General features: G+C 47.4%; 1 protein-coding gene across 1 annotated transcript in view; it reads left to right on the forward strand.

Annotated features, from left to right (window-relative positions):
- Positions 1–18,803: 18,803 nt before the first annotated feature.
- MMS22L (MMS22 like, DNA repair protein) overlaps positions 18,804–20,115 on the forward strand; it is a 1,233,593-nt gene continuing 1,232,281 nt past the window's right edge. Inside the window, exon 1 of the mRNA XM_069606412.1 lies at positions 18,804–19,151. Within this exon, the coding sequence (XP_069462513.1) occupies positions 18,964–19,151 (188 nt within the window). The 5' untranslated portion in view covers positions 18,804–18,963. The remainder of the gene's footprint in view (positions 19,152–20,115) is intronic.

Here is a 20,115-nt window from a genome sequence, read left to right on the forward strand (position 1 = left end):
CTGAAAGGTTTACTGAGTATGATTATCTATTTACATAATGAATCCAAAATTCAAACAAGATTAAAGTCTGAAGGTTTACTAACTAAAGAGTGTAAAATGGACAGGGAAATAAGACAAGGGTGTATATTGGGGCCCACCCTCTACAATCTGTATGTCGCTAACGTAGGGGGGGTTCTTGATATTAACACCCTTGTGTCACCCAAAACTGGCAGACTTAAAGTAAATTGGGCAGCATATGCTGATGATTTTCTTCTTATAGATGCAACTCAGGTGGGTCTGCAGAGACTAATAGAAGCTTTTGGTAACTAGATGTCAGCAATGGAATTAAAAATCAAACCTTCCAAAACGGTAATAATGAAGATTGCAAAAGGGAATGAGAAGGTACAGCGTAAGTTTACTTGGAATTGGGAAAATAGTATCTTGTCAGTGAAAGAGAATTTTCAATTCTTGGGATACCCAATAGTTGCGAAGTACAGGAAAATGTTTTATGTAAATTACTTGCAAACAAAAGTAAGTGTTATGTTAAATCAAATGAAGCAGGTAGACTGCACATTTGGAAAACTCTCTCTTACACCTTGTAGAGAGTTTTATAAAAGTAAAGTTCTTCCCACTATATTATATGGGTTAGAATTCTGGCCCAAAAACCTGGTAGTGGAATACAGATTAGCAAAAAGTGGGATATGGAGATCTATTCTATATTTCCTCCCAAAATGCATGCCCTTGGACATCATACAGTATGAAGTTGGGTTACAATCTATCTCTAGCTTGATTCAATGGAAGAAATTATGCCTTCTGTGTAAGTGTGATATCTCAAGAGATGGAACACTCTATCAACAACTTGGAGTGAATGATATGGAAGGATATATTAAGAACCTAAGGGAGGAATGCGGTAATGTATTGGAGGAAATAGGTGTATCAATGCAAATGATGAAAACAAATCCGAATAAGGTGAAAAAAATACTTTGGGGTATGGATTGGGAAAAAATCAAATGGTAATTTCCAAGTCAAGAATTTATGCACATATATTATCTCTGAAAAAAATTCCAGGAGAAATGGAATCTAAATTTCCATGTAAGAATGTCAAAATAAGTTTAATGAGATTTAGAATGGATGTGCTGTCTTCAAACGAGATAAAATGTATAAGGCTTCAAAAGGAGTCTGAAAAGGGTATTTGTAGTGTAAGAGGATTCAATTCAACACTACAGCTAAGTCAATGCCTAGTCTGGGATACTGAATGGAAACCCTTATTGATATATCTTTATGTCCAGTTCATGAGTTCTGGATGACTACCCCTATATAACACCCCTCTCTTAGAATCCCCCTGACCCCACTGAGCCAAGAAGTAGTTCTGTTTTGCAAGTTTAAAAGGTTTATTTGAGAATGTAAACAATATATATATATATATATATATCACACTTTATAATAAATTAATAATTGAATATCACACTTAATCTGAGCAGTAATCAATAATGGATAGTCTGGCACTAGCACACTTCTTTATAATCAATGATGAGTGGGTATAGGATGGATAAGATAGCAACAATACTTTTATGGTTTCAAATAGATGCAATGTGGAATGAAAATGCAGTACAGAAAATAACTTGATAGGATTTCAGCAAAAGACAATGTAATCACTTTCTTGGACAATTCACCCCCCCCCCTTTATGCAATGTAAGGAGATGAAGAGGAGAGCACACAGTTCTTAGGAATGCAATCAAATAGAATTCAGTTCAATTCCCCCCCCCAGCAGCTTATACAACAGATAGGAGTTTTGTAACACAGGCAAAATGCTTTGAATATGGTGACAATGAAGTGAGAAATATGCTGAAAATGCTTTTAATTCCCTTCAGGAGGTTCAGGGTGAGTGGTATCTAGTTAATATTAGTTCAGGCTTACTCTAGCAATGATTCAGGGATGGTTCTTAGGAGGCAAACGAAATTTTTAGCAAGGAAAGAAATGACTGCTGATGGTTACACGTGGCTGGATTTTTAACCAAATCGCAAATCGCGGTAAAATTCGCAAGTGCGTGAATCGTGATCGCGGAAACAGTATAAGGAGTAGGAAGTCGGTTCTAGGCCTGTTGGAAAGGTAAGATTCCAAGCTTTCAGTGGAAAGTTAAACCAAGTTTCTAGCCCAAACGGTTCCAAAGATATGAATGATTTTGTAAAGGTCGGTTTTTGAATTTAAAGTAACTCAATTGACAGGTGACAGCTTTTAAAAATGACAAGTGACAGCTATGCGGCTGCAGAATTGAGAAGTGACAGTTAGGAGGCAGTTCTACTTAGATTAAATAGATTGAATTATATCTCTGGAAACTAAGAGATTTGGTTTCACACCGTCCTAGCTGTACTCACAATGTATTTGGAAGGTCTAGGTCTCACTGATCGGGTCAAGATGGCTTTGGTTCTGGTTTCGCCCCGGACGGTCTCTGAGCACAGCGTCTGGTCTCTCCTCTGCTGGTCTGGTCTGGCACTGCTCCTTGCCCGGCTCCTGGATCTCTGGGTACAGCGTCTGTGCACAGCTCCTGGATCTTTCTGCACAGCTTTCTCTGGACACAGCGCTGATCTGCACGGCTCCTGGATGCTGCTACCGCTGTTAGGTTTGCTGGATGCTGAGGCCTGCTGAGAAGAGTTCTCAGTTTGTGGGTTTAGGCCCTTGCTTTGAGTTCTGAATCAAGTTCTTTGGAGTTTTAAAGTCTAAGTGTTGGATCTGGTATCTTCTGGATGTTGTGTGGTCCGGCAGAGCGCGTTGCAGCAACTGGATTTGAATGTCTCTACCTGTCCCAGCAGTCTCTTTTTATGTGTTTTGAAAATGGGTGTGTGCCTGGGCCTAGCTAAGTCTGCCCCTCTCTACTTGTCATTGGCCCAATTCTCCCCTCTCCCATGATTGGGGGAAGGAAATGTGAGTCAGAGTGATGCTGTAGGTTTTATGGGTCAGAGGATCCTCCCCTGGTCAGTTTGCCCACAAATCTATATTTGATTCAAATACATATTGCACAGATACACAGTTGTTTAAAATTACATGCACCCATCACATATCACATGAGGTATACTCTGTTCAAACTCTGCTCTTCCTGGGGGCTTGCATTCAGAAATGGCAACATTTTGCACTTTTTAACTGGTTTTGCAATATCGGACATTTACCCCAATTTACACACATGTGCGCAAGGAGTGTGGACATTAATTGATGAAGTGTCAGATTTTTTACATGCAGACATTTGGAGTGAAACCCTATTTTCTGCTAGCAACCCCCCAGATCATACCAGCAGGTCCTAAAACCTCTTAAAATGTGGGCAGAAAAATCACAAGAATTATGGTATCATTTAGATAATTTTGACAAGTCCGCACCATGAGTTATACATCTTTCTTAAAATCATATTCTGGCCAACAGGGGTGTGTCTTTTCAGGTCACATGGTGTAGAAAACCAGTTTATCCAGTTTCTGCCAAGCTCAGAGACCCTGCCCCTCCCAGCTTCTGCCAAGAGGAAGCTATTTTACGCTCCCCCCCAATAAACCATCTGCCTGAGTCAAGGAAGGGCTTTGTTCAACCTCCTGCAGTCTGTAGGTGCTCCACCCCTACTCCAATTATCAGAGAGATGGCATATCCTTTTAGTGTGGGCAGCAGAAGGCAGCTAGGCCTGGGAACTGCTGTGGATCCAGTTTCACTCCAGTTGGGGGAAGTTGTCAGGCATAATTCAGTTCCTTTAAGCCAGAATTTAGCTAACATGTCACTTTTAGTTACCCAGTTTTCTGCATTCAAATAAAACTAACAATTTTTACACATGCAGCTAGAATGCTGAAACTATGACATTTTAACAGTGACAAACTATGTGGCAGTCACAAGTATGTCCCTCAGTTTATTTACACATTTCGATTTTTGGTAATTTTAAATCCAGTTTCAGTTTAAGCCGCTGCAGTGCTTTGGGTTCATTTATTCAGTTTTACACAAATGTCTGGTGTTGTTTTAAAACGCCGGCTTTCTGATAGTGGTGAGCACCAGTATTGCAGCCATTTTTGGGATCTGCCTTGGATTCAAGCATTTCAAACAAGAGATATTACATGGAAGTATATTCTCCAGGTTCAACACATGGCACTGGTGTTTTTCCTTTGGCACCCATTTCACTCATGCTCGCACTGGTGGGTGGCAGGTTAGGCAACCATTTTGGTGTGCACAAACTGCGTGGTTCTCCTGGATTCGGGCGCACATGTGGGCTTTTTGGCCACCTTGGATTTTCTAAGCCCACAGCACCAAATGTTGCAGCATGATAGCTCAAACGTGGGTCAGGACACCCAACAAAGCCCCCCCACGCGACTGCACTTTGAATTTGAGTCGATGGGGAGTCGGGTGCACAAGGGTTTTGACCCACGCACTGGTATGTCAGCATAATCTTCTTCCAATTCTGCAAATGGCACAGTTCAGCATCTTCTTCTCCATCCGGTACTGATCGATCGGTTCTCCTCGTCGGTCCTGATGGGAATATTGGGCGGTACCCCGGGCCCCTTGGGTCTCTGCTCCCAGTCTCCGGATCGTCCTCCCTGGCCAGTCTCCAGGTTTTCTTTCTCCTAGGACGACAAAGGAAGAGCGGCAATACCTATTCATGGACATTTCTCCCCCACCATTGATATAGTGGGGTGGCATATATATTTTAGAACTCAACAGATATGAACATGCACATTTTTTTAAATTAAGGGACAGGAACACATAAACTTGAGAAACACAGAATTTGATATGCTATATGTAGGATCTTTTAGGGTTGGAATTGAATTACTCTGGAGCGGTACCCTCTGGGATTACCGAGGACTCCTCCAGTTGCTGCAAAGTGTGCCTGGGATGGCAACACTTCAACTGGTTTATGTGGACCCACTTGTCTTCCCCCTCTGCCAAACCGCCTTTGGGGATGCGGATCTTGTAGGCCACAGGGGAGATCTTGTCTATAATCTCAAAGGGTCCCTTCCATGTAGGCAAGAATTTTCGCTGTTTTGCCTGGTTTCCTTGGAAGTTGTATAAATAGACTCGATCACCCACCTGATATCCTTCCTGGAGGTTTTCAGGTAATAGTGGGTCTTCATACTCTCGGCTGATCTTTCTAGATTCCGCTGAGCATAGGCAAAAGCATGCTGAAGGTGTTTCCTTAAATTCTCCACATACTCATGAGTTGTGGAGGCATTTATCATCGTTTGCTCTTGGGTTCTGTAGAGCAAATGCTGAGGAAGCACCATCTTGCGTCCAGTCATCAACTCAAATGGTGACATTTTGGTTGCAGATGAAGGGGTAGATCTGATGGCCATTAGGACCAGAGGTAATCGGATATCCCAACTTGGCCCAGAATCTGCCACAAACTTTTTAAGATGCTCACAATTATCCGGTTGTAGCGTTCCACTGCTCCAGAAGAAGCTGGCCTGTAAGCAATGTGTAGCTTTCTCTTGACCCCCAGTATCTCCCACATCTTTGTCATTACTTCACTAGTGAAGCGGCTACCCCTGTCTGACTCAATCCTTTGAGGTAGACCAAAACGGGAAAAGATGTGGTTAATCATCAGGGCAGCTGCTGTTTCTGCCTTGTAATTTGGAGCTGGGAGACATTCCACCCACTTGGTAAACAAGCATGTCACAGTCAACATGTACTTATTCCCCCTAGCGCAGCGAATCACGGGGCCTACAAAGTCGATTTGTAAATCTGACCATGGGAGTGTCATTCCCCTCTTTTGGAGAGGCGCACGGTGTGTGAGGGATGTTGGCTGAAATTGTGCACACACAAGACACCCCTTCAAGTATTGGTCGAGGTCCTGCCCCATGTGTGGCCAGTATGCAACCTCTCTTAAGATTTCTAGTGTTGTGTGAAACCCCCTATGACCGGCGGTGGCCGCATCATGGGCGTGACTTAACATCAGGCTTCGGAATGAGGTAGGAACCACCCACTGATCGTGGCCAGCTTTGGATTTCCTTACCAGAAAACCGTCTTGGATTCGGAACATTTTTGGACATTTCATCAACACTCTTAGGTCCTCTTTCCCAATGTAATCGGTATCTGTCAGGGGAAAGTTCTCAGGGTCCTCAAGGTGTTGGTAAAACTTACCAATAATTGGATCCCCCTTCTGAGCTGTAATTAAATCAGCATCAGGGGTCTCCTTACTCCATTGTGCAGTTGAAAGATCATTGTGAGCATTTGTCTGGGACCTAGTGATAGCAGTGACCTGGATTTCCCCCAACAGGGACTCTATTTCGATTAGATCCCCTTGGATGGCCCCGGTTTTGGCCAGCTGATCAGCTAAGTAATTTCCAGTTTTGTCTGGTCCCTCTACTTTGGAATGACCCTTGATCTTTTTCCAGTAAATGGTCATCCCATTCGATGTGACCAGATCATCAATGTTTTGGATTAACTTCCCATGTTTCAAGGGTTTGTTATTAGCACATAACATGCCTCTGGTTTTCCAATTAACCAGGTGCTCCACGAACCCGTTCCGTACATAATCCGAATCTGTGATTATGACCAGTTCGTGGAGTTGATGCTGGACAGCAGTGAGGATGGCCTGATGCACAGCCATCAATTCTGCCACCTGACTACTTCCGGAACCAATTTTGTATCCAGCGGAGGGTTCTGGGAACTCCTTCAACCATGCATTCCCTACGCCAGCCACCAGTTCTTTCTCCCCGTCGTTGTCAACATGGTAAGAGCATCCATCCACATAGACAGTGGGCGTTCCCTCACACTTGTCTTCTTCAAAGACTTTGTGTGGGGAATTAAGGTATGCCTCCATGTTGTCCTTGATTTTTAGACTTTCGTCCTCGAGACAGTTTTCTCTGGCACAATCATGCAAGTCAGCCAGACCTTGCGCGAGGGCACTCTTCTTGTTTTGGCCATATCTGACCTCCACAGGAAAGCCTTGCATTGACAGAATCCAGGAAGTAATTCGGGAATTACTCACATTTCCGGCCCGGATTCTGTCACTTTGGAGATATTGCAGAGGCTGGTGTGGAGTCTCCACTATGATGTGTTCCCCCTGGATAAACGGGCGGTAATTCTTCAATGCCCACACCGTTGCCAGGAGTGCCTTCTCACAATCGTTGAATTTTTCCTCCACAGAGGATAAAGTTTTGCTCGCATAGGAGATTACTTTATTGACCTTGTCATGCTTTTGGTATAATACTGCCGTCAAGCACGTATTAGAGAACCCTGTCTCCAGGAAGAACTGCTTCTTTCTGACAGGGTAAGCTAGGCAGGGCGCTTGTGAGAGGCTTCTTTTGAGTTGTCTTACTGCCTCGGCTTGTTCTGGACCCCATTCCCTCTTGACCCCCCCTTCAGGAGATGAATCAGGGGTCTGGTGATCTCTGCGTAGCCCTCAATGAACTTTCTGCTGTAACTAGTCAGTCCAAGGAGGCTCCTTAGTTCCCGCAGAGTTGTGGGGTCTTTCAGCTTCTGAAGTGCTTCCACTTTCTTTTCCTGGGGACAGAGACCCTGAGGAGTAATCTCATGCCCCAAGAAATTAACACAGGTTCTACACCACTGTGCTTTCTGAAAGGAAAGTTTTGCTCTGGCGGCCCTCAACTGTGTCAGAACATAACGTATCTCCACTACGTTTTCCTCCACAGATGAACTTTTGATGAGGACATCATCTACATAAACCAGGTTTCCCCTCGCACCCGAGTCGGGCATGGCCTTATGTAGGAAAATGTTGAATTCATTGCCGGAGTTGAGGTATCCGAAGGGAGTCCGGGTCCATGTGTACTGCTGGCCCCCAAAGGTAAAAGCCAGTTTGTATTGGTCTTCCCTACTGACAGGCACAGTCCAGTATCCATTGGTCAAGTCTATTGCTGTGAATACCTGTGACCCCTGAATCTGGGCCAGCCCTTGGTCAATTTAGGGCAGAGGCCATCGGGAAGTATGGACCCGTTTGTTGAGCTCCCTGAGGTCGGCGCAGAGTCTCCACTGGCCGTTTGGCTTCAATATTCCCAGCACCGGATTATTGAAGGTGCTGTGTATTGGACGAATTATTCCCCGGGACTCAAGGTTCTTAATTATTTCAGTGAGGGACTCCATGGATGCGAGAGGCAAACGATATTGCTTCACAAACACTGGAGTCATTCCAGGGTCTGTGGGAATTGTTGTTGTGTGGATGTCGGTGCGACCACAGTCATATGAGTCTACCGCAAAGAGATCTTGGAAATCCAAGAAAACTTGTTTCAACTTATGCTTCTGTTCCAGAGTCACACAGGCATCAGCTAGGTTGACTCTCTCTTCCACCATCTGCCTGAAGCCTGGAAAGACTTCTGGTTTGGATATCTCAGCGGCCTCCTCCAGCTGGGTGGAGAAGTCCCTGGTCAGAGTGCTGATTTGGACTGGAGGCCTCAGGTGGGAAAGGCAACCCTCATGGACCTGGAAAATCACCTCATCCCTCCTGAAGTCACAAGTCACATCTTCCTTACCATAAGGGCATGAAGTGTACACCAGGAAGTTCCCCCCATGCCGGGTAAAAATCCTGTCTGGTGTTGTATTGTCATCACTGTCACTGTCAAAACAGTCCTTGGGGATTGGTCCTAACAGTTCATTTCCTAAATCAATGGAAAAATGTCGGTCATCAACCGCCATTCCAATAATGGTGCCTGTGGCTAGAGTAATACTCTTTAAGTCGCTGTTATCCACCTCTATTGGAATGGTGTCATGTTCTATGTTGACTAATGGTGTTGGGTTTACCCCCAACCCTTGCTGTTGGAGAGAAGCATTTAGATGTATATAAGCATCAGGGTTTTGCAATTTTTGTCCTCTTTTAACTTTCACTTCCAGGGAGAATTGTTGGGTCCTTTCTGGGATGGTGTCTTCCTCTTTGATCTGAATTTCAACTGCATAAGGTAGCAATTGAGCTGACCTAAATGCTTTTCCTGGATCATCAAAGCCCATGGGATTATCCGCTAATTGGGACCAAGCTTTGAAGTTTATTAGGTCCAAACTAATGGCAAAGCGATTGAGAATGTCACTGCCTAAGTAAAAGGCGGCAGTGACGTCTCGCACGACCCAACAATTATGGACTATGCTCTTGTTGCCAATGGAGATTTTGAGCATACACCTGCTTGGCAGGAGATGTTTGGAATTAGGTGCTTCCAGGTCCATTTCCCATTTGTCTATCAGTTTAAATGCGGGAATGGCTGGATCTTTTGGGAGTTGGCGGAACATGGCTTCGCTGATGAAGCTCTTACCGTTGTTCACACACACTCAAGCGAGAACAGAGTCCTTCCCATCATTTAACTGAACAGGGATGAACAACTGCTCTCCAATTTGCTGAATATCAGCCAGGCTCTGAGCTGATTTCACATCTTTCTGGACTATAGGAGTGGGAGTTTCTGATTGTGGATTAGTAAAGAATTTCAGGGTGTTTCCTTCCAGTGTGGAATACCACCTTAAACTGGAAGGAAGGTTGATTTTCAGAAATAGAGAGGACCCCCCATCACCAGTCTGTTGTCCTACTGCTATTACTGTCACGCCTGGAATTTGGTTGTTCTCGAAGTGAAATTCTACTTGGTCAGATTTTTGTTCAACCATGTGGCAGGTGCCGTTTAAACTAACATGGTTGACACTCTGTTTTAATTTTATTGGTCGGCTAGTCTGGGTCCAGAGGACCTTGTTTACACAATCTATTAGGGGTGACAACCTTCTCAGGAGGTCATTCCCTAGTAAACAAGGGGTGCCCTCTGGAGTCGCTACTATGACCGGGTGTTTCACCTTGTGTCGCCCAATTTTAATGTCCAAGTCTGCAGTCCCCTCAACGGGAATTTCCTTCCCGTCAAAGTTCTGCAGTTGTCCAGGAAGAGAGGTGAGAGGAATTTGGTAATTCTCCCCCCTTACCGCATTTAGTTCCTCAAAGGCCCTTTTGGATAGAAGGGTAGCTTGGGATCCAGTGTCCACCAGTGCCAAAATTGTACCCTGCCCCTGTACTTGTACCGGGGCATAGTATCTTCCCTCCTTCTCCTCAAGGGGGCACAGATAATGCACATTTTTGGACAACTGGTGGGCTAACTTTCTGGTTTTGGACATTGCTAGAGAAGAGATTTGGGCAGAATTCTGTGGAGAGTCTTGGGAATCTGAAAGAAAAAGTTGGCAACTGTAGATCAGAGCCATTGTGGGTTCCCCTGGTTCCGGTTCTGGGCCGCCCCCCCTTTTTGGAGGCAGTCACCAGGATGGGTTTGAACCAGGGGATTTTGGTATTGTGGGTTCTGGGATGAGATGATGGGCGGCGGTAGCTCAGTCTCCATATCTCCCCAGTCTGGATTGGAATCCCTTGGGACCCATTTTTCTTTGGGAGGAGTTCCCCCATCTCTGAAGGAGAAGATCCTTTTCCCAGGATCTTCTGAGGATCCCTCTCCCTCAAGTTGGAAGATCTGTACCTCCTCCACAAAGTGGGTCTGTTTGGGTCCTTTGTTTCTCCTACCCCCCCTCTGCTCCTTGGGAGGCAGGCTTTCAGGGGTAGGAGATTTTGATTCCGGTTCCTGGTTTTCCAGGGGCTGTTTACAAGTTGGGAAGGAAGCTTCCTCCAAGGCTTTACACCCCCCTTCCCCTTGTGCCTCCTCCCTGGGAACCGGTGTGTTATCGGGGTGCTGCCCCCGTCATTGTTCTGGAGCACCAGGTCCCGAGTTTGGGGCATTCTGCGGTGGCATGCTCATCTGAGGGTTCTGTTGAGCCCTCAGTATGTGACCCAGATCTTGTGCCATATTTTGCACCTGGCGCTCAAGTTGTGAAACCCGTTCAGGCTGATACGGGGCTCTATTTTCTCCCCTGGGCTGATCCCGGGAAGGGTAGCTATCCCTTCTCTGGTAGTACCCCTGGTTGGGAAGATTTTGGTATCCCTCCACCCTTGGCCTCCCCGCTCCCGGATTAGGTTATCTGGGCTCAGGGAATTGGGGAAAGAAGGATGTATGATTTTGGGGCTGGAAATTGGGTGGATACCTGGGGAAAAAGTTCTGCCCAGGATTTGGAGAATGTCTGCCCTCCTGTGGGAAGTTGGGAGGGAAGTTCCCTGGGTTAGGTGCTTGGCTGGATCCCCCCCCTTGGGCTGGAGGAGTCCACACATAACCCAGGATTGGTCGGTTTCCCTTGTAGCGGGGACTTACATAGTCAGGGGAGCAGGGGACCCCATTGTGGGACTACCTCCTCGACTCCCTGTCTGTGACTGGCCCGAGGGATTTCTGGGTTTAGGATTATTAGGTGCAGGCAGGTTTTTAGGCCCCCCCATCTCCAAGTCTAAAACGGGGGCAACCTTTACCTCTGCCACCTTGGCAGCAGCAGGGGTGCTGTTGGTTTTGGGGTTTTTGGGCGCATTATTTTTATTTTCTATGGGCTTCTGCACCTCATAGATCCGGGTAGCCTGTTCAATGACCCATTCTAAAGATCTTTTCTCGTGAAAGTCTCTCACGAGCTGGGTCATGATGTATTTGGGCAAGGCATGGAAAAAAGTATTGATAAATTCTCTGCTGTCTGTGCGCACCCTTCTGGTGGTCTGTGCAAAAGCACGCTTTAATTCTTGCACAAACTCTTGTGGGGCCTGATCCTCCCCACATTGCAAATTGTAGGCTGCCTTGCGAGCCTCTTGAGGATTTCTGTGAACAGAAAAATGTTTCAAGATGGCCGCCTTATAGGTGGACCATCTTAAATGATTTTGGTCCTCCAGCCCCGCAAAGAAACTGGAGTATTCTGGGGAGAATGTCCATTTGACGTACTGGATGCAGCTACTGCTGTCCTTCAAATGGAAAGTCTCCATCATTTGCTCATAGAGCTCCAAGTGTTCCCAAACGGAATACTTGGCGTTCTTATGATAAGGCGTGATGACACTCCTTATTGCCTTTATTTGCTTCAATGGGTCCTTAAGCAAGGCCCTTTTTGCCTTATTGGCCTTTTTGGTTCGGGTAACCCTGGTCCATTCATCCTCTGACTCAAAGGCACTGCTCCCAGAGGTTCCTGTCTGCTCTTCCAGGTTTTCCTGGATTCTGCGAGCCTGGGAATGGCTGGCAGAATGTGGGGACCTGGTCTCCTGTGTCCTGCGCCGTTCAGAGGAGTCTTCAGATTCCTCCTTGCTGCCAGGATTTGATGGGTACACCCCCCCCCACTGACCTAACTGGGCAGAAGTTTTCAGGATGCCCTTAATGGGCCTACTCTCCTGGGGTTCCCCACTAAATTGCACTGTGTTTGGGTGCCCATACCCAGATGCCCGCCCCTCCATTCCTGGGAGGTACTGGCCTATGAGCCCCATACTTCTGGTTGGATAGTAATCTGCCAACCCCGTGGCCCTGGGCTCATGTGCGCGAGGGGACATGGGGGTGGCAGAGTCCAGGGACTGGGAGATATGAAGGCCTCTGGTACTAGGGCTCCTGAGGTTATGCTCAGGAGTCTCCCTCTCCCAGCGAACCTGGTCTCTATCCGCCCCTGCTCCCTGTTGCAATGCAAGAGCCTGCGCTTTCAGTTCCTTAGTTAAGGCCTTACTAGACTCTATCAGTCTCTCCTGCATCGCTACCTGTTGTTGGAGCCTATCATTGTGCTGACAGAGAGCCTCATTTTCTCTCTGTGCCTCCTGATTGGTCCTGTAGTACTGGGCCAGTCTTTGCTGCAGGAGGGTTACCTCCTGAGTCCCTTCCCTACTGGCCTGCTCCTTTCTTGCCAGAGCCTCCTCCACCCTCCTGGATTGCTCTAACAAGTTCTGGTGTTCTTTTTGGAGGTCACCCAGTCCCTGGAGGGCCAGGTGATTTTCTTCCATTTTCCTTTTTAAGTGGCAGACTTCCTGGCCTAAGGTGTCCCTTTCCTGACTAAGAGCCTGCATCTGTGCCGCCAGGTCGTCCCTTTGCCTTTGGAAGGCACTAGCTTTCTGGTGCTCCTGATCAAACTCTGCCTGGGTATCCAGGTCTTTCAGAATCAATTTATTGCTTTCCTCTTTCTCTCTGTCTAATCGAATTTGCAGGGTGGCTACCTGTTCTGTGCATGCCCTGTTGAAGTCCAGTTGTTGCTCCAGCTTTTTCTGGCTCTGCAGAAGGGAGTCCAACCCTTCTTGGTACTCCTTTCTGTAGGTGCTCCACCCCTAATCCAATTATCAGAGAGATGGCATATCCTTTTGGTGTGGGCAGCAGAAAGCAGCTAGGCCTGGGAACTGCTGTGGATCCAGTTTCACTCCAGTTGGGGGAAGTTGTCAGGCAGAATTCAGTTCCTTTAAGCCAGAATTTAGCTAACATGTCACTTTTAGTTACCCAGTTTTCTGCATTCAAATAAAACTAACAATTTTTACACATGCAGCTAGAATGCTTATTCTAAGTTCAAAACTATGACATTTTAACAGTGACAAACTATGTGGCAGTCACAAGTCTGTCCCTCAGTTTATTTACACATTTCGATTTTTGGTAATTTTAAATCCAGTTTCAGTTTAAGCCGCTGCAGTGCTTTGGGTTCATTTATTCAGTTTTACACAAATGTTGGTGTTGTTTTAAAACGCCGGCTTTCTGATAGTGGTGAGCACCAGTATTGCAGCCATTTTTGGGATCTGCCTTGGATTCAAGCTTTTCAAACAAGAGATATTACATGGAAGTATATTCTCCAGGTTCAACACATGGCACTGGTGTTTTTCCTTTGGCACCCATTCCACTCAAGCTCGCACTGGTGGGTGGCAGGTTAGGCAACCATTTTGGTGTGCGCAAACTGCGTGGTTCTCCTGGATTCGGGCGCACATGTGGGCTTTTTGGCCACCTTGAATTTTCTAAGCCCACAGCACCAAATGTTGCAGCATGATAGCTCAAACGTGGGTCAGGACACCCAACAGTAGATTCTGTAAAAATCCCAGAGAGATAGAATCGTTACTTAATTTAATAATTTAATGTCCAGAACTTCTTTCTTGTAGAATACGGTACTTTGGGAATTTGTAAATAATTATGGTGTATTGAGAGACCTGTTATGGCTAAGGATGCTACATGGTAAATCGAGGTAATTGAGGCAAAGAGTTTTAGCATTTCTAAAAAATGTATGTAAAATTGAATAAAAGGTTAACGACTTTGTAATGTCCTAGGGGACAAGGATTTGTATTTCAGTAAATGGAATATTAGTTAGAATGTAATAGGTAGGACTGTGTTAATGAGTTATGTTTTAGATTTTATTTATAATTCTCTCTGTAAAAGTTGTTATAAACTACGAACAAATAATGGAAAAAAATAATGATAACATTAAGGACAGGTCCTCCTATTCCACAAAGTAGGTAAGGCTGTTCCAATATGGCTCTATTCTCTTAACTAAATGTTATGTAAATACTGGCCGGACTAAGCAGAGGTTAGTTACACAATGAGTCATAGTGTTCAGCCCTTCCACTTTGTTAAATGCTCAAAAGCTCTCTTTTAAAGGTTGTGCAAATAGGGTGACCATTGTTGGAACAGAGGGCAAGGGGTTCTGTGTTTAAGGCCTCAAACATAAGTCCCCGTCCGAGAACTGGCGGAAAGAGCTTGTAATTAAAGCCATTAGGAAAATGAAGACATTTGACATAACAATAACATCTGTTGAATATGCAATTTGTTCTGCCGTCTGGGGATCAGGGTATTATTGTGTATGTAGTCTGAACATATTTGTGTTTTTATCTCCTGCAAATGAATAACAAATGACCTATACTGATGCAGGTTTCATTTTGTGTATAAAAGGAGATGCTGTGTACTAGTCAGGCACTTCACTTCTCCACTCTCCATGAAATACTAGTCGTGGTTGAACCTGAAGTCCGCTCGAGTGTATGATATGGGCAAAATAAATCTTACCTTGCAATTTTGGAACTCTGTCTCAGACAGTCTACTTTGTTTGAATTATAGCACTTAGAAGTCTCAGTGCCCCAGCCCACCGCAACACAGCAAGAAGCAACATGCTGGGGGTTGCTCCACTCCTAGTTGGTGACAAATAAAGCTGAGCAGCGGGTTGGATCTACGGGTGGGAGGGTTGGGTAGGTCGGGTGAGCTGCTGACTACGAGGCGCAGAAAGGGGAGCACGGGAGGAGCAAGGCAGAGGATGTGAAAGCAGGCCATGTGAAAGGGGGAGCGGTTTCAAGCTATTGAACAACCAGCCTGAGACTGGAGAGGGTTGTTGGATGAGCGTGCACCCTCGCTGCAGCTCTAGCCTTACCTGGGATTTGGATGAGGGAGCCAGGCTGGCATGCGCGCACCGGGGATACCGGCAGCACCACCATGCTGCAAACAGCTTTGGATAGAAAACAGATCACTCTGCGGAGGACTTTAAACATAGTCTGACAGTTTAAATGACAGAAAGCATTGGTGCATACAAATTAAAATCTAACGGGCATCCAGTTAAGTGCAGCCATTTTACTCCTACTTCAGTAGCAAGCACAGCTCCACAGCAATAGCAGCAGGCCCGCAGATGTGAGCGAGAGGGTGAAGGCCAGGCTGGTGCTTCCGACATTTCATAGCCAAGTTGCCATGCCAATGCTATACACAAACTCCCCTTTCTCCTTTTTTTACATTTACAGGACCACTATTTTAGCGATTAGGTGGCTATGCCAACAAAGCACCAAAAGGGAGGCCTGGGTGGCCTGCTCACGGATGGATACAGGAAACTTGAGAGCTCTGCTGAGTATGTGTGATGCCATTATGAACAGTGTATCCCCCTTTTGTTCCACCCATTGAAGATCCTTTAGCTGTGTGGTGGGTGCTTACCTGCATATTGCTACTTAAATAAAAGTTGTCCATCATAAAGTACCCATCTTGGAACGGACCAGAAATGGTTGACTGCTTCCAAAGTATACCCATACTACCGCCCCTATACTACACCTGGGAACCCCGCTTGGAGCATTTTATAGTTTTGACTACTAGCTAAAGTACCCCCTATAAGTCTAAACTATTTAATTGCAGTACATGTAGGGGGGAGGTGGTATATGAGGGGGCATACATAGTTTATTGGGGTTGTTTGGTATTTATCCACCCACAGACGCTTATGGCCAAGCTGACCCCTATGGTAAATCCCATCTGCTTCTTGCCCCTCCCAAAACATATCCTAGTGGGATGTGTTTCAAGTGGCTTTACCAAGCAGTAACATCAAACAGTGTGCTCTAAGTGCATGCCCCGTTTGTTTTAAAGCAGTCTTCTGAGAGTTGACAGCTTAATTAGGACTGTAAAGACACTACTAAGAGTAATAAAATGTCTTAACCAAGTGTGCCTTCAGCCAGTTGATATATAAGAAGCATGCATGTCCTTCACAGAGGCCCTATTAAAACAAGCATTGGGAAAGGCAAAAGTTTGGCCTTGTGTATAGGTATTTGCCAGGCATTGCTATGAATGCCCAGGTACTCCACTGTTTTACAGTGCTACCGCGAATTGCCAGTTAGTACTATTATGACAGTTGCTGCCAAATACCTATGCCATGCCTACAGGATGTTGTGTGGGGGTCTAGTTGTTGTGGGCAACGTGAGCGCCGTGACTGTGTCATGACGCTCACGTGCCCAGTTAATAAAAGGGGCTCTGCTGGCGCTGCGAGGGCAGAGCAGCAGAGCCCCAGGAAGTGGTAACTCATGTCTGTGATTATTGGAGTGCTTGTGCGCCCTCTAGGGTGCCAGAAGAGGAAGGCCCTTAAACAAGGGTGTGGTCACTGGGAAACGGGCAGTGCCCCCACAGGCCAAACCGGTGTCAAGCCCTGGGGTTGCGGCTCCACCTGGAGTGCTCGTGCGCCGCTGGGCAGGGAGAACGCCAGGCACCCATCGACAGCTACCTGAGCCTGGCAAAGGCAAGCGCACACCAACACTGGTGATTGGCGGATGACGTCCTCACCTGCCAACAGCATGTCGGACGAGGAAGGGGTATGTAGGGGTCAGCTGGCACCAATACCCCATTTTGACGTCCTTGGTGCGCCGGCAAGCCTGGGGGCCCGGTGGGTGGCCTGGGTGGAGAAACTGGAGTTGTACTTCGAGGCAATGGAGATCAAAGACGCCGCCAAACGCCCGACACTCCTATACTCTGCCGGGTTGGCCGTCCAGAGACTGTTCAAGACACTAAAGCCCCAAAATCAATCGTACGGTGCAGCCGTCGCAGCCCTGAACGAATACTTCAGACCCATGGTCAACAGGGACTATGAGAGGTTCAGGATGAGGTGTGCGAAGCAGGAGGAAGGGGAAAGCCTTGATGCATTCCACGGGAAGCTGCGCGGCATTCCACTGGGCTGTGACCTGGGGAACTTCGAGGAGGATGAGATCCGGGCGCAAATCATCTATGGCTGCAGCTCCACCAAACTGCGCAAGCAGGTTCTGAGGGACCCAGCGCTGACCCTTGATCGAATACTGGAGCTTGACCGGGCCCAGGAACTGGCGGAGGTGCGGGCCTCAGTCATGGACTCCTCCAGAAACCAGCTAAAGATGGAGGTCCCCACGCAGCGAGTGAAGGTTGAGGAGGTGGCGGCTGTCAGCAGGTGGCCGGGAGAAAGAGTGATGAGGAGGGGAGACTGGCCGAAGAGAGACCCCAATGCCACAATATGTCAACAGTGTGGGTGGGATCTGCCTCACCCGCAGGACTGCCCGGCGATGGGACAAATCTGTGGAAGGTGCGGGAAAGGAGACCACTTCGCACGAGTGTGTCTCGCTCCAGCCCCGGCCGGCATAATGGGGGCGTCAGGGGGGAGTGAGGTGAAGGGGAGAAAGACCCCCAAAGTGGCGGCGGTCCAGGTGGTGGAGAGTCCCCGAGAAGCAACGTATGATGTGGGGGAGGAGTACGAAGAGAATGTGTTCTTCTTGTCCTGCAGCGGCGCCGAGGGCCAGTTTGATCCCGGAATCTTCTGAGTGGGAGGACCCCGTCATGGGGCCCCATGGTGTGGGGACTGGAGCACACCTGTTTTGTCTTGCGGTGTCAAAAGAAATATGTTTGGGTTGGAGTAGCTGTTAGCTGGTGCGCGGACTGGAATGCACCAAATGTTTGCAGTGGGGTGTCGTTGGTTTTGTTTGTTTATAATAAAGGAGGGATGTTGTGTGGGGGTCTAGTTGTTGTGGGCAACATGAGCGCCGTGACTGTGTCATGACGCTCACAAGCCCAGTTAATAAAAGGGGCTCTGCTGGCGCTGCGAGGGCAGAGCCCCAGGAAGTGGCAACTCGTGTCTGTGATTATTGTGTGTGTGGCCCTGCCACGTGGTCGTGGCCTTGTGTGTGCGGCGCGGCCCGAGTGCCATCGGAGCCGTGACCGCTGGGAACCAGGGGGTGCCACCCTCTCACGTCGGATCCTGCGCCCGGTGATACCGGGCGCCGCAGGGTGCCTCCCTGCCCAAAGGCACGCCGGCTGTCCGTCGATGTGCACCCCGCCGTCGGGTGATCCCGACGGCATCAGAGGGCTACCCTGGAGACCAGAGGCAGCCCCCCAACACAGAACAAACCTGTTGTCATTGTCAATGCGTGTTATGTTTTTGGAGTTAACGCTTTCATGCATTTGCTGCTGGCAGTTTCCTTAAAGGTGTTTAATGCAAAATCGCAGCCTATAAATGTTGGGAGAGTTCAGGGTCGTATAGTTCGGGCTACTTCCAACGCTAAGTCTATAGCTAGAAGCGTTGTGTCTTATGTTGCGTTAAGAAAATACCAGGTGGCATCCATACAGTTCCCTCACAATCTAAAGTTACATGGGTGTAGTGTTTATTAAATGGGGAAAGCATTCTACTCTGAACAAGGAAATAACGTTAAGGGACAGGCAGTCGCACACAAACGAAGAGCGCAGGAGTAAGAATTAAACGCAGTCCTACTTCTAATGTACTTTTCTGGACCCTCCTCCAGAACGCCTTCCTAAAGACTGAGCGGACCGGAAGACTAGTCGGCAACCCAGGAAGCTCCTCCTTTTGGCCTGTGGGCGTGAGAGCGTCGCCTGCTCTGGCGCTGCCTCTTTGCCTGGGAGTGGGCGCGGCCTTTGAAGCGCGGGAGCCTGGGAGCAATTCGAGGGCGAGGAACTGCAGGCACTGAGAGAATTAGCGCACGGCTCCAATTGCTTTGCAATGGCAGACGACTTCAGTGGGTCGCTGACACCGCCGGACTCCCCTGGGCTTCCGGAGAGTTTGGACATTGACCCGGAGCGGGATAGCGGACCCCGTAGAGCCCCTGGCTTCTGTTCCTGTGCCCAAAGCAGAGATGGCGGCAGGCATTTCTCACCGGACTCTTACTTGGCCGGGGGCTGCCTTAAGAGGTGAGGGCGAGGTGCCAGCCACTGCACAGTGAACTCAGCACACATGAGCATTAATTTTCAGGTAGCACTGCATAACAAACAGAGCATAGTGTAGAGCAAGAGAATGGTTAGCACAGGACAGGATGATCTCGAGCAAGGTCAGCAACTAGGGGCAACTATCCAATATGGTCCGTATCTGGGGCAACCATGTACAATATTTGTCAGTAGCCACACTGAGCACCATGGACAGCAACAAAGGGTAACACTGCGAAGAAATGCACCATAACTAGCTAGGTGTGTACTATCAAAAGCAGCCAAGAGATGGGGGGGCGGGGAGGGGGTGTTGGTGACATTCCATATGGCAATAAATAGCCCCGGTAGAATATTGCAGACTATGGACAGCAAACAGTCAAGTGGGATTCACGTGGGTAACATTTCACACCATGAACAGTTGCAAGTGGTTGGCGTTGTAGGGGTCGAAATCGCTGGGAGCTGATTAACTCCTGCTTGTAGGCTACAAGGAGGTACTTTTGACTCTCCAGGCCAACTTATACCGTACAAACTGATGTGACAAAAACGCTGTTTGGGCAGACTGGCTCCTATCTTCCACAAACCTACCTATTCCACGAAGAAATGATTGTAACCTAGGACATTGATGATGTTTCTGAGCTGGTACCTTTTATCAGCTTTGTGCTGGGAAACACTTTCAGGCTCCTGCACAGAGATCAGATAATGGGTAATACATTATTTACCATATGTTATATTAAAGGGTATTCATACCACGCACAATCTCCTCTGGAGTGGTCCTCTGGCAGATCTGAAAAGCAAGCGGGTAGGGTAAGTTAGTAGAACTGAGCGGGGGAAAAAGCGCAAGTGAGCTGTGATGTGCTGTTGGCAGATTCAGTTCGGTTCACACTGTTGAGTCTTTTTTTGTTGTAGTTGTCATGTGCTGTTGTGTGTGTGGTGTGTTTCGTTGTTGCAGTGT

This window comes from Ambystoma mexicanum, chromosome 4p, assembly GCF_040938575.1.
Source record: "Ambystoma mexicanum isolate Mex_15411 chromosome 4p, UKY_AmexF1_1, whole genome shotgun sequence".
NCBI classification, from domain to species: Eukaryota; Metazoa; Chordata; class Amphibia; order Caudata; family Ambystomatidae; genus Ambystoma; species Ambystoma mexicanum.